General features: G+C 42.3%; 1 protein-coding gene across 3 annotated transcripts; it reads right to left on the bottom strand.

Moving 5' to 3' along the window:
• Window position 1: 1 nt before the first annotated feature.
• On the bottom strand, window positions 2-12,952 carry XPC (XPC complex subunit, DNA damage recognition and repair factor). Of its 3 annotated transcripts, XM_035894689.1 has the most exons (16): window positions 12,885-12,952; window positions 12,402-12,600; window positions 11,389-11,516; window positions 10,430-10,550; window positions 9,419-9,503; window positions 8,750-8,907; window positions 8,420-8,540; window positions 6,963-7,052; window positions 5,671-6,606; window positions 5,123-5,283; window positions 4,780-4,861; window positions 4,245-4,379; window positions 3,573-3,742; window positions 3,152-3,245; window positions 2,521-2,610; window positions 2-1,856 (listed from the first exon to the last, which is right to left on the bottom strand). In XM_035894689.1, exons 3-16 carry the CDS (start codon window positions 11,450-11,452, stop codon window positions 1,653-1,655), a joined length of 2,511 nt encoding a protein of 836 aa, XP_035750582.1. In that variant the 5' UTR covers window positions 11,453-11,516; window positions 12,402-12,600; window positions 12,885-12,952; the 3' UTR covers window positions 2-1,652. The 3 variants fall into 3 exon arrangements, with proteins under 3 accessions (XP_035750582.1, XP_035750581.1, XP_035750583.1); XM_035894688.1 differs by lacking the exons at window positions 12,402-12,600; window positions 12,885-12,952 and adding an exon at window positions 10,634-11,296 and having other exon boundaries at window positions 11,389-11,466; XM_035894690.1 differs by lacking the exons at window positions 2-1,856; window positions 2,521-2,610; window positions 12,885-12,952 and having other exon boundaries at window positions 3,158-3,277; window positions 12,402-12,483.
• Between the last annotated feature and the right edge of the window lie 10 nt (window positions 12,953-12,962).

Raw genomic sequence — 12,962 nt, 5'->3', positions numbered from 1 at the left:
GTCACTAGACTCGTAACTTTGTCTAGCTATGCTGAGTCCCAAGCTAGGAAGCACGGAGTCACTTTGGTACAGCTGGTACCAGCTCCTGTTTTAAGCAGATGAAAAATTACCGATGCCAGCAGGAGCCGGACAGGGGCCCTCGTGCTCAGAGTACTCATTTCGGGGTGTATCCTGCGTACCGGCACAAGGGCCAACGCAGAAGGAGCTACCTCCTCTGTGCCCTCTGCAGGTTTACCAGTTCACGCAAGATGTAGAATTTTTTCTTGAAGCCTCATATACAGGCCGTATCTACTCCCCAAGCCTCTAATGTAGGTTGGTCTTTATTTATTTAGAATTTGGTAGCAAAAACTAAAAACTCTGAATGAAGACCCTTAACACGAAACCAATTCACAAGCAGCCAGCTCTGGGACATTCAGGGACCCCATTTGTGTTCTTATCCTTGCCTGAGAGTCCTTCCAGAGAAACTGAGCTGCTCACAGAAGGATGAGCTGGCCAGAGGGGAGGTGTAACGGACAACATACTCTTCCCATACTTTATTTTCTTCTACAAATACAGTACAAAAATAGAGTTTTTTTCTGAACATAATTAAATGTAAGCCATTTTCTTACATTTCAATCTTTCCTCCGTGACCACATCCACCAATGACTAAACTGTATTCCCCTCTAAAGAGACAGTGTCAGTGTAATTTCATTATAAAAATACTGCGAGAGACAGATCAACATTTCTATTACAAAACTGCAGGAAAAGCTTGTGTAGACTTAACATTCCTCTTTTAACAGTTTTTAAATGCTTAGGTACTGGATAATGTTTATGAGAGCTCTCTGGTTTCAGTGAATTTCATTTCTGACAATGACACTCAGCCAGTTTTACATGTTTTGCTCCAGAATATATCCACAGGTTCTTGATAAAACAAAACTGAAACAAATACGTATATATTCAAATTACTTAAGAAGACATATTTAACCTTAAGCTTGAAATAAGGACAGGGCTTCTCCCTTCTAATGCACAAGATTTCTGAAAAAGTAAAGGAAGACTCTAAGATGAAAAACCAAAACAGAGTTTTCACAAAAGGCAGGTATTCTTTAGAAAGTAAATTTTCAGATTCCTCCAAATCTTGATTCTATGTTTTTTTACACCTTAGAGGAAGTATTTCCCCTTCTGTGATGATGAGACAGTAAGACCAGAACTCTACCTCATCACTGATTTTGATAAGGTACGAATCAAAGAGGCATTAGCATTCCTTTGGCCAGCTCACCACAGGCTGTTAAGTAGCAGCTGCGTGCTTCAGTTCTGAACAAGCAGGAAAAAATGGAAAGGAGAAAAATGGGAAAAGACAGTGCTAATGAAAGGAATGCCTCAGAAAACAGAATTATTAGTGCTGAGTGATACAAAAGAGAGCAAAAAACCCCAACAGCACAAAGTGATCTTCTCAGAAGGTACAACTGCACATCTGCTTCTCATAAGTCCCAGGACAAAAGGATGAACCTAATTACCCACAACAGCCAAAGAAACTCCTGATACTGAATTAGGTTGGTCCCCGATAGCTCGGAAACAAAAGTGCACAGAAAGACTAAATTCTTAACTGGCAAAGGATACTTTTGTTGTGACTACTGTTCTTGCATCTGGAAATGGCAAAGAAACGCTTGTTCTGATCACAGTTTCTCAAAAGGGAACAACTGTGCTGCTTCTCCTTTCTTTTCTCGCTTGCTCTTTTTGGTTGTCTTCTCTTCTTTTTTTTTCTCTAACTGGCGATTTTGGGGCCAAGAAATGGCCACATTCCCTACTGAACTTGGACCCCCTTCTTCATCAGAGGAGAATCCTGCTCCTTTCTCTGCTTCAGGTGCTGAGGGCTCAGTCTGGAAAAAACAGGTGTGAAAATGGAAAAGTTGCTCTAGAAATCACTCATAACTACCCCTTTCTAAAAGGGCTTGTTTTCTGTCAAAGTGACACTTAATGACATCACAAAAGTTGGCTGCTGTGGTTTGGGCTTCTCACCCAAAGCAGCATGTTTCTATTCCTAGATGTCAAGCATTCTTTCAACACAAGCAAAATATTTTTGGCTGCAGAATAAAAAAAAATAAACCTCTTTTAAAAAGATTGTGCTTTTCACCTTTCTCAATGGGGAAAAGATTAAGAACTAAACCAATCTGACTTCTCAACAAAAAGCAGCCCCCTCTCCTCCTGTTAGCTACTTGCTTGGCTTGGGGGAATAAATCTAGGAAGAGGGTATGTTAAAACAGAAAATAATACCAAAAACAATGCTTTGGGAAACACTCATCTCTTGTTAAACAATAATGAATCTTTAATGGGCGAGACCACACTGAATTTCTGGTGCAGTTTTCTTTACTAGTTGCTAGTCACGTGCTAGCAACAGAAAAGAAGAAGATTTTTGAGCAACGACACTTTAGGAATTCTACACTCTGCAGCTGGAAACATAACACATTGGAAAGACTGGGAAAAAATCTCTTGGTAGAGAAAGATCATCCTGAAAAAGAAATCATTAATAAAAATGCAGAATACCTTGATGGAGTAGCGTTGCTTCAGTCTCTCTCTGATGAGAAGTCCTTTTGTCAGCAGCTTCCAATTCCCCAGAGCTCTTTTCTCCCGCTTCTGTGTGGGATTGTTGTTGAAAAAATTACTATTGTAAGCTTCAATGTATTTACGCCCACAGAAAATGGAAGTTGTAAGATTTTAAACTGCCATTAAAAAAACCCACACCAACTTAAGGGTGTTGCGTTAAAAGATTATAGACCAGTAGAATTCTTAAGAGCAAAATTTATTGGTGTCCAATTACCTGCTAAATACATTAGTGTCACTTTCTGATGTGCACCCTGACTGTGTAAATTACACCAGAACCACCTCCAAAACTTTAACCTCATATGTGTATTCCTCATTTTCGTTTCCCAGCAGTCATGGAAAACTATTCCAGAGTATGCACCACTTCAGATATTGCTACACACTTGTATTGCATCCCACTGCAGTCTGGACAGCAAGCCCAAAATGGGGCATTTGGGGGGCACAACTAGCTGCCCACGGTCACAGAGCTCTGCGTCTGTTGCTTACACAGCCCACCCCTGTTCAGCTGTCCACAGTTTGAATGAAATGTACTTAATAAATATAACGGTAAGGAAGCTTCAAAACCAGTTCTCACCTCCTTCTCCTTCTTTTCTATTTCTGCTTGTTCATTCTCCCAGGCAGCAATGAGGACCTCTTTATACTCCTCACAGACAACATAGCCATCGGTACTAGGAAGGAGAACACAATCCTCTGTCAGCTACTGGAAGAAAAAAGAAAGGGAGCAAATGCCTGCTGACCCAGACAAACCAAAAGCAAGCTACTGAATACTGACAGAACCATCTGTTTGTCTCACAGGATCTAAGTGTGTAACTCATCACTTGTCCTCCCTGCACAAGTGCAGACTCTCAAAGCAGATAAAGTCACTTCCATCCGCCAGGGCCACTGAGTCCACTGCCAGTACTAGCACAGAAGAGGGCACGGACTCCCTAACACAGGCTATACAGCTTCTGCAGGACATCAAAATCTACCAGCTGCAACAAAGCAGCTTTACATACACTGGGTGCGAGTAGCCGCCGTGAAAATCAAATCCAGTGATGGCTTGAGCACAGTCAATGTCCAACTTCCGCGCCAATCTGTTCAGGTTTGGGAGTCTCAGCTGCACACAGCCAATGGGTAACATGGATGGCACGAAGAGATAGACATTTCCATATTCGTTCCGAGGAACCTGTTATTGCAAAATTGAAGACAATCGTTGACATTCCTGCTCTCTGGAGAGAGGGGAAAATCCCTGCTGCAACTCAGGGACTTGCCCTTCCTTCTGACCTAGTACATTCCACTCTGGTATACGATTATTATTCACATGACAAGGCACAAGCCTAGACTTAGCTGTGTGGATATCTCCTAAGTTATGTTCTCTGCCCAGGCCTTGTTACTCAGGCTGTAATGCAGAGAATTAGCAAAACAAACACGGGGTAGGGAAATTGCATCAACGAAATTATAAAGTTAACAGCCTGCAGTGCTAGCACTCATTACTTGTGCTCAGGAAAGAAAGGCCTCAATGAAGTTTTTCCATTTCCTCCTGGGTACAGTTACCTCAGAAGTCTTAACCCTGAATCCAGATGTTATTGACCAACCTCGCCTCTGAAACATGCCACTTCTGGTAAAATAAAGCCCACAGCTCCATACGAACACTTCCTTTAACACCAGCCCTCCGCCTCCCTCGCTACCTTTCCATCCACTGCTATGGGTGGCTGATACTCCTCTGTCTGCCAGCGACCAAACAGTGCCAGGTCCTCTTTGTCCCGGTTTGCAGGCTCTGCAAGGCGTGCCTTCCTCGCCTGGTTGGAAAATCCTTTCACCATCTGTGCAGATACAATGACCAAGCCTGTAACACCACAACAAGCCGCCAGTGATTTCAGACTTTCCTAGGACATCAAAGGAGAAGGCTCTGGGAGAGAAGAAATGTCTATTTCCTAGCTTCAGTATCCATTGCTTATAAATGATAACCCATGGCACCTGTATCCAACCGGCAGCCAGATCCTGCAGTTCATACAAGATGCTAGGATTAGAAGAGGTAGCTGGGCTTTGGACAGTATAAAGGAACTATAGGCAAAGTAGGTGGACAGATTCACAATGCAACTACCACAAACCATGCAAGAAAGTGAGAAATCTACATCTGCTGACAGAGAGAAAGGCAAAAACCCAAAAGAATTGAGCTTGAACTTTAGAGGGCTTGCACAGGAGGAAGTCAAACCCTCTTACCTTGTAAGGCACTTCTCCAATCCTCACCACTCGAGCTTGCTTCAGCCAAGTGTCCTTGGAGTGCAGCGTGTGTACACAGTCTCTAGAAAGGCCAGGAGGAAGCACCGTAAGAGTTCTGAGGTCTCTCCATAAGATACTTCCAAACTATTATTCACATGTTAGGAATTGTAAAAAAGCTGCATCTAAATGATACGCAAATGCTGTCTGAGCAGCTAAATGCCTCACCCTAATCTATGCATGTGGCCTGAGACTACTGCTGATACCATCATGGTCTTCACACAAATTAGCTCTTAAATTTGTTACACAGATCACAGTCGCATGTGAAAACATGCACACCACTCACCTGGAGTAGACAGCCTCTCCCCTGCAGTACCCTAGGACAGCAGCTGACTCAGGATAGATCGCCTGGTATTTCAAGAGGTGCCTCTTCAGTGCATAAAGAGGGTGGTTTTTGTACTCTCCAATTGCTGTTGGCAGAGGTTGATCTTGAAGCTTAACTTGAAACTGTAGGAATTATACAAAGAAGAGTGATTTCACAACTCTTGCGCTACTCCTTGTAATAAAATAAGAATTATTATAGTATGGGTCGAAGGAAAAAAACCACCAGAAACTTAATCAGGTGAGCCAACAGACTAAAGCATTCTTGTTGCAAATAGGTACTTAGATGGGTACCCAGATCCTCTCCGGAAGGGTAATGCTAAACTGTACAGAAACCACATTAGTAAGTTTCCTGCATGGGCTGCCCAGTATTTTTGCTATCCAGATTTCTCTGAACAGCCTCTATTTAATATTATTTTAATCTATCATTGTATATTCCCTTTAAAACATGCTCAACCTGAACATTTCAAGCTCAAATACAAAAAATGTGCCGAATAACCTATTGCCATTTACCTCATTTTCCTCCTTCTTGTCTCTCTCCACATAGGGACTTTGATATGGCTGCAGCGTGTCTTCCCACCACTCAGGGTCCACACGACTCTTCCTTGTTGCGGTCATCCACACCGGGTCATATCTTTGTGTCACATCCCTGACACTCCCATCATTGTCAAATCCCACAATATAGAAAAGCGGTTTTGTGGCATACGTGAAACACAGTTGAGGCTGGCCAACATTACCATGAACACAGTCTACACACACCCACTTGTCCTCACGTTCAAGGAAAACCTCCAGCCACTGGTCTGTGCCCATCACTTTCCTTACCTCCTGCTGTCCATCATCCTCATCACTAGAAATTATTTTGTTTCTCTTTCTCTGTGCATGAGGCAAGGGTGGAGCTGTACTTTTTGCTGGCCTAGGCTCAGCTCCGTATGAATTTCTGGATAGCCTTGATTCTGAAGTCTCAGATTTTGGGCTTTTTATAGCTGTTACCTTTGACTTCTGGGAGCCCAGTGAGCTCCTTCGCCTTTTAGAGACAGTTTCAAAATCCTCATCAGAGACATTACTTTCCTCCTCTGAAACCTCAAAGTCCGAAACACTGCCTTCGTCACTTCCACTCTCTTCTTTGTAACACACTTTGGAGGCCACTCGCCTCCGACGATCATTCTTGGGCCTGACTGGCACATCTTTTTCTGCTAAACTGATCTCTTCATTACCAGATTCCTTCTGTTCCTGGCTGCCTGTAGTTAACTTTGACTTGCGTGTCCTTTTGGTCTGAGCAGTTTTGCGTTTCTTTGGCTCCTCGTTGTCTTCTTCGCTCTCTGAAGATTTTTCATCCTGTTTGGCTTTTCTGCAGGGGCATTTTTTTGCCACAGCTTTGGGTGTTGTGGCAGAGCTCTCTTGCCCCTCAGAGGTACCACTGAGAGACTGGCTCTTGCATGAGCTTTTTCCCTGCAAAGAAAGAAGCCAGGTCACTTTTATTACCATGGCTAAGAACATGTTAAGAAAAAAGGCTGAAACCAGCACAAGATGCATGTAGACCAAAGGTTGGCCACCATGGTAAATCTGCTTGTCTTAGGGACTTGAAAACTTCAGGCAAACGGCTAAAGGGAAGTGCACTCAAGCAGCAAATGTTTGCTGTCTAAGTTTTAAAGAAATTTAAAACCACTGAAGCATAAGAAGTCTGCTGAAACACACTGTTTCAGCAGGTTTTTTTTTAGAGGAGCTGCAACAGCCAGAAAGTTTTTTCAATCCTACTCTCTAAACCAGTGACCTATTCCTTATTCCACACACCCAACAAAACCTACCTTTGCTCTTGTCTCCTTGAGAGGAATAGGCTGAAAAGACAGCACAAGGCGACACAGCAGCTGCAACGCTCGCAGAATAATTAAAAATATCTGCAAAAGAAAAAATAAAGCATGTTTAAACTTTTTCCAAGGAGTAAAAAAAAAAAAGGTTGAAACTCTTCTACAGTCTAGGTTCTGTCACAAATCATTTTGATTCTTACCTTTCACCCAGTGCTGTTATACCCTGGCACAGATGTGTAGGTAGCCCAGCTGCTATACTATTAAAGCACCACACAGTGTTCTCTGGCTCTTATTTATGTTACTAGTGTGACAGGGGTACTGCTGTTAACTCACAGATTAGAACCAACTCCTAATGAGGCAAGATGAACGATCCTGCTGGAGCAATCAGTAGTTCACACAACTCCCATCTACCCTATCAGTCTCTCATTCTTGAGGAAAACTGAGTATGATGACTCTAAATCCTGCCTCCCAAAGGTGGCCACAGCCAACCACATACCACCAGCTGAACCCAGCAGAAACACCAGCCATTCAGAGAATGTCATTACAGTCCCAACAGCTGTGACCTGGCAACTGCCTTTCCTGCATGGGACTCAACTGAAGCTGCCTAAGCAAGGCTTGGTTTGTCTTTTCCTCCTGCCCCAGGAAGTGACATCTCCACATTTCCACAGCAAGGTTGCAAAGCCACCACAACTGCTTCCTGCTTTGCAGCAGAGAAGTTGCAACATCCCACTTTATCAGCAATAGGGCAGAGCTGCAAGCTATGCACCTGCAAAGCAGCAGCTCATTTCTGCTCTTTCAAATGTCCCCTGTCAATCTGAGCTCCTCTGTTTCCCCCTCCCTCACCTATTTTACCAAAATCTTTGTGTGACTTGAAGCAACTGACTCCACTTCTTCCTTTAATCCAATTCCACCACAAAATGACTGTAGAGTCGAAGTCCTTTTGAAGCCTTGGCCGAGGTCTGCTCTAAATCAAAGCTCGATTCCTTTGGCCTTCAATGGTGATGCATAGCAACAAACTACCAACCGTCTAGCTCAAATATCTGTAAAGAGTTTCTCTGGCTGCAAGTAAGCCCAAGAATTTCCTCACTCAAATTAGTATTTCAAAAGAAATGTATTAGGCTGGTTTTCTTTGATCTACACTGCTAAAGCAATATAAAGAAGCCAAAGCATACTTAGGAACAAGTAGCTGTATACACTATACATAAAGGCATCCACAGCAGAATACAGAGCGCACAGTAACACCAACCAGAACTAGAGGGTCCAGTTAGGCACAGTTCAAATTGAATAATTGAATCACAGAAGGACTCCAGATAAAAAGACCACAACAAAAAAAAAAAGCCACACAATCACCTAAGTCACCATTCACATCCATCCCTCAAACAGCACTTTGTGTATGACCTGACAGCGCTACAGCACTGATCCAGCACGCACCAACCCTGCACGTCCCAGTCACTTACATGAACCAACTCTTCATCATCTCGTGCAGCATAGACGGCAAAGCGCCTCTCCAAGGTCGACTGAAGGGGCTCTCCTTTTTCAGTGGAAAGCTCATCATTGACAGTGAAGGTTCCAACAAACCTGAAACATGAGACACCTACTTATTGTCTAGTTTTTGTGACTGTATTCTTAAAATTCATAGTTCATCCTTTCCTTTTGTAAAAAGGATAGGTTCTCACCCTTGTACTGAAAATCAGAAAACTCACTGAAAATTGGTAATTACATTTATCCCTCTCCCGGAACCCTGGCTCTATGTTCTATGTGATAGCATGATTAGGAGAGAGTTTTACCATTTCACCAACTTGGAAAGGTAGAGAAGGTCCACTTGGCCTGCAGGCACTTTTGTGAAGTGGGTGGGGATGATGGATAGACCAATGGCATGAAGATCTGGCTGGCTGCAGATCCTGTTCCTATAGAAACCATTTGCTAATAAACACAACAGGTGAACCTGAGAGAAAAAAGTTTCTATAGTGAGTTCACAAGAGATTTTCTTTGCTGGAACTATTATCCACAGTACAGATGAGGAAAACTTTACTGCTCCTTTTAACAGAGACAGGCAACGATGAAGCCTCCCAGGCACATATAGGGTGGACACAGGGCTGTCTTCAGATCACCATGAGAAGACAGTAAAGCCCTGAAGCCCCTATCAGTGTCTCCCACTCTACATGACTGACAGTTTAACACTGACAGAATGAGCAGATACACACTCCATGGAGAAATGTACACCCTACTCACATCTGCTGTGATTTACAACTTCACTAATGCAGTCACTAATGTTTCTAAATTACAGTTTAGCAGAAGTCTAAGGAGCATTTGTCAGGACTACAGCCTTTTTATTTTTTCACTTCTAGACAAAGACCCAAATTATTTGATCAAAATTAGCTGCTGCTTCATTATGAATCAGTTCAGACATCTTTATGCTCAATTTTTTCTCTGCCAGGTTTCACTGTGACCAATACCTTATGTGTGTCCTCACGAACCTCCTTGCAGAAACGTTTCATCATTCTCCGAAGATACATCTCAAACTCGGCTTTCCTTTTTTCTCTGCGTATAATTACAAAAGAAATTGATTTTGTGGATTTTCTATGGACCCGCCTTTCCAGATTCCTGGATTGGATCAGCTCACGAAGAGAATCCATCCCAGAGAATCTTTTGCGCACAATTATCAAGAAGTTTAGTTACTGGCTGTATGAATTGGCACACAGGCTGCATTTGACCACTAACTGTGAACTCCGTGTACCCGGCTACTGAGAGCTTGCATATATTCAGATGGCCTAAATTCCACCTAACTTTACACACCTACAGTTTCCTACCAGGCAGCTTTGGACAGCTCCATACTAAAATGATTATTTACTGTCTGAATTATTTGACTTTTAGGTTACTGCTAGCATTCCATTCAGATTCCTGGAAAAATAGTTTTCTCTTAATTGATAAAGTCATTTAAGTTAGAGGCAACAGATATTCTGGTTGCTTTGTTATAAAGGGCTGGCCTGAGAAAGTGCCCCGAACGACATCATCAAGCCTCCAAAGAAAGCCTGCCCTGGTATAATGCTCCCAGCTGCCAAGGACATTCATTGGACCCACCTATTCACACCTCAGGTATGGGCTTCCACCTAAGCTGTTAAGATATTTACAGTACAGCAATGCCATTCACCCACCCACAGCTCTCCTTGAAAGAGAGCTACTACTGTCCCTGGTCTGGAAATGTAGATTGTAAAGCACAATGAAGTTACACGCTTGATCTTCAAGGAAGATGAAAAACCTCCATTGCCACCAACTTCCACTGAAGATTTTTCATAAAATTGTCTGTGTAAACCATTTTCCATCCCATGACCTCACATCATTCCAACTCAACAGTCTGCACAAAGTGGGGATCTCCACCCAGAACAGAGCAAGTCATTGACAGTCAAGACTTGGCGTACTTTTAACTTCCTCCTTTAATGGCCCTCTACCGTCTTCCCTGTTCTTACCTCCTCTCTCTTTTCTTCACCTGCTCTGGGGTTTCGATCTCTATCTCAACGGGATTGCTTGGGATCACCATTGCCGGAAGAACAGCAGCTTCTAACTTATCTGTGGCAGGTCCCTGGAGTTCTGGAGAAATAAAATATTGCTAAATGATAAGTAAACATGGAATAGATGCCCCAGGAAGGTCTGACAATGGGATAAGAACCTACCTATTCCTTCTCAAGTGTTCAAACAACCTACAAGCAGAACATCTCCAGTAATTACCAGCTCCTGGATCTTCCATAACACTATGTGTGCTCAGTTATTTCAAATAACTGTGGGATGTCAGTCACCTGCTGTTGAGGAATCAGCCCAGCACAGTCTAATGGCAAGTGACTGCTGCAGGCAAACTCAATCAAGAGAAAGGTGAATGAAGCAGATATGACTTGAAGGGTAATTGTAGAGTAGCAAAGAAAAAAACTGACAACTGTTCACTTTAGAAGGCATAAATCTGTGGCAGCAAAATACGAAGATTATGATCATCAAGATTCTTATCGCAGTTTGTTGATGGCCAGCTAATTGAACAGCTCCGTTGGTTTCATCTCCACTCTCCTTTAACAGCGTGTCGCGGTTTTGAATCTTCAAACCTACTCATTCTTAGCTGCTTGATATTAGACAACACAAACAGCTAAGAAAGTACTTTCTGCATGGTAGCATAATTTCAATGTAAGCCAACAAACAGTCAAATTCAAGGTGCTACTACCATCAGGTCAGAGTTGTCGTGTTTTTTTTCTACTTTGGAACCATTCTAAAAGCATGATGAGATAAGAGCGCTTGAAGATACAGATATCCACATGGAGCATACTTCTGGTATAGAGAATATATACATTTACCTGAATCCAAATGAGAAATTATTCAAAAATCAAACTACAAAAAAATATTTAAGAATATTTACTCCTTAAAATGAATAACAAGCAATTGTTACCTTCCACATCCTCCCACTCATCTTCACTTTCTTCATCGTCATCATCAGTATTGTCTTCATCCATCTCTCTTTTAACAGGAGATTCTCTCTTCAACTTTATCTCCTTCTGCGGGGGCTTCAGCGAGTCACTGTTAAAATTATCAAAATGGCTTTAGCATCAGGAAGTCTAGGTGCTTATTAATTTAACAAAAATAGAGAAAGAACACACTAAAAATAGGGAAATAAATGAAGTGTGACCTGTGCATTGGTAACAACAGATTGGGTATTTGACAATTAAACCACAGATACCTCCTCTGTAAAGCAAACCGTCTTTGCCAAAAATAACCATGGGCTCAGTGGAGCAACACTTTTTCAGTGCAAGGACGTTGGGGAAGGAAGATGCCTGAACCTACAAAAAGCCCCATTCTTTAGAACAGCTTGTACAAACCCGCCCTTGGAGAAATGGTTCATTGAATCATTTGTTCTTACTGAACCTTCAAAATGTATTGGAATTGGAACTGTTTCTGTTTCCCTAGAGTAGTACCTAAGGCTCTGAGACCAATCAATTTCATTTCTTTTTATTAATTCATTTACTATCGCAATCTCCATGGGCAGACTATGCTGATATTACATTTGGATTCCAAAAAGCACCAGAGAATGATATGTTTAAAGACTTCTGCTCATCATTTTAAACTCCAATCTCAGGCCAACATTTCTATTCATGCTGGATTCCATAAAGCCTCCCTAGTCCCATGTAAAAACTGTAACAAATGAAATAAAATTTTATATTTAAATTACTGAATTTGAAAAGGCTCACATAATTGCTTCCCATACAGACTACCTTCCTCAGGACTGACTCCGCAAAGAATAAGATGGTATTTCTGTCCAGCTGTGTGACACAAATGTACTAAATTGGGCTGACAGCCAAAAGTAAACTGTTCACATGCACATATGCAGGACTGGGCCCTAAACAAATAATGTGTAACCATGAACAGAGAGCTCCTACAGACTGGAACGATAACAAGTAAACGTACCTGCAAGCTTCCTCTTTGTTAAAATTCCCTTTATTTCTATTATTTTTTTTATTTTCTTTTATTAGTGATTTTGCCCCTTTTTGTTTTGAAGGCTTATTTGCTGAGTTGAGAACTCCAGTGTCACAATCTTCAGCCTTCTTCTTAGCCAGAGCTTTTGAGCCATTCTTCTTTATACTGGGCTTTTTCTCTTCAAAATCATCTGCATGGGGCAGAAGAAAGGACGATATGTTCACGGATGAGTCTTATCTCCATGCCAATCAGAAACACTACCTCCAAGGACTTCATCAGAGCCAGCTAGAGAGGAAAGTGAGCACTCACGATGACGAGCATGTCATTGTTTCTGAATAAAAAGGTAAGAACTGAATGACGAGACCCATTTAAGGAAAACACTCGTAATTATGCAATGCGCGAGAAGTACATAAAGATCCCCACAGTCCTACCGGTGGGGTCAGCTGAAAAACAAGCACCGTACTTGCCACTCACAAGAAGTTATCGCCTTGCGAAGCTGCACTGGAGAACTTTTTTCAGGGCCCCTCCGGGGACACGGACCCGCAGGTGACG

The sequence above is a fragment of the Egretta garzetta genome, unplaced genomic scaffold (genome assembly GCF_000687185.1).
Source record: "Egretta garzetta isolate BGI_Z169 unplaced genomic scaffold, ASM68718v1 scaffold215, whole genome shotgun sequence".
Taxonomy (NCBI): domain Eukaryota; kingdom Metazoa; phylum Chordata; class Aves; order Pelecaniformes; family Ardeidae; genus Egretta; species Egretta garzetta.
This window is presented reverse-complemented; position numbering and strand designations above follow the sequence as displayed.

What these genes read in the sequence shown, in the direction of transcription:
- XPC (XM_035894689.1), bottom strand. Translation starts at nt 11,452, where the DNA reads ATGGATGAAGACAATACTGATGATGACGATGAAGAAAGTGAAGATGAG. An exon ending in CCATAGCAGTGGATGGAAAG is followed by an intron (nt 3,743 to 4,244) that starts GTAGCGAGGGAG and finishes TTGCAATAACAG; the next exon opens with GTTCCTCGGAACGAATATGG. An exon ending in AGCAACGCTACTCCATCAAG is followed by an intron (nt 1,857 to 2,520) that starts GTATTCTGCATT and finishes TGTTTTTTCCAG; the next exon opens with ACTGAGCCCTCAGCACCTGA.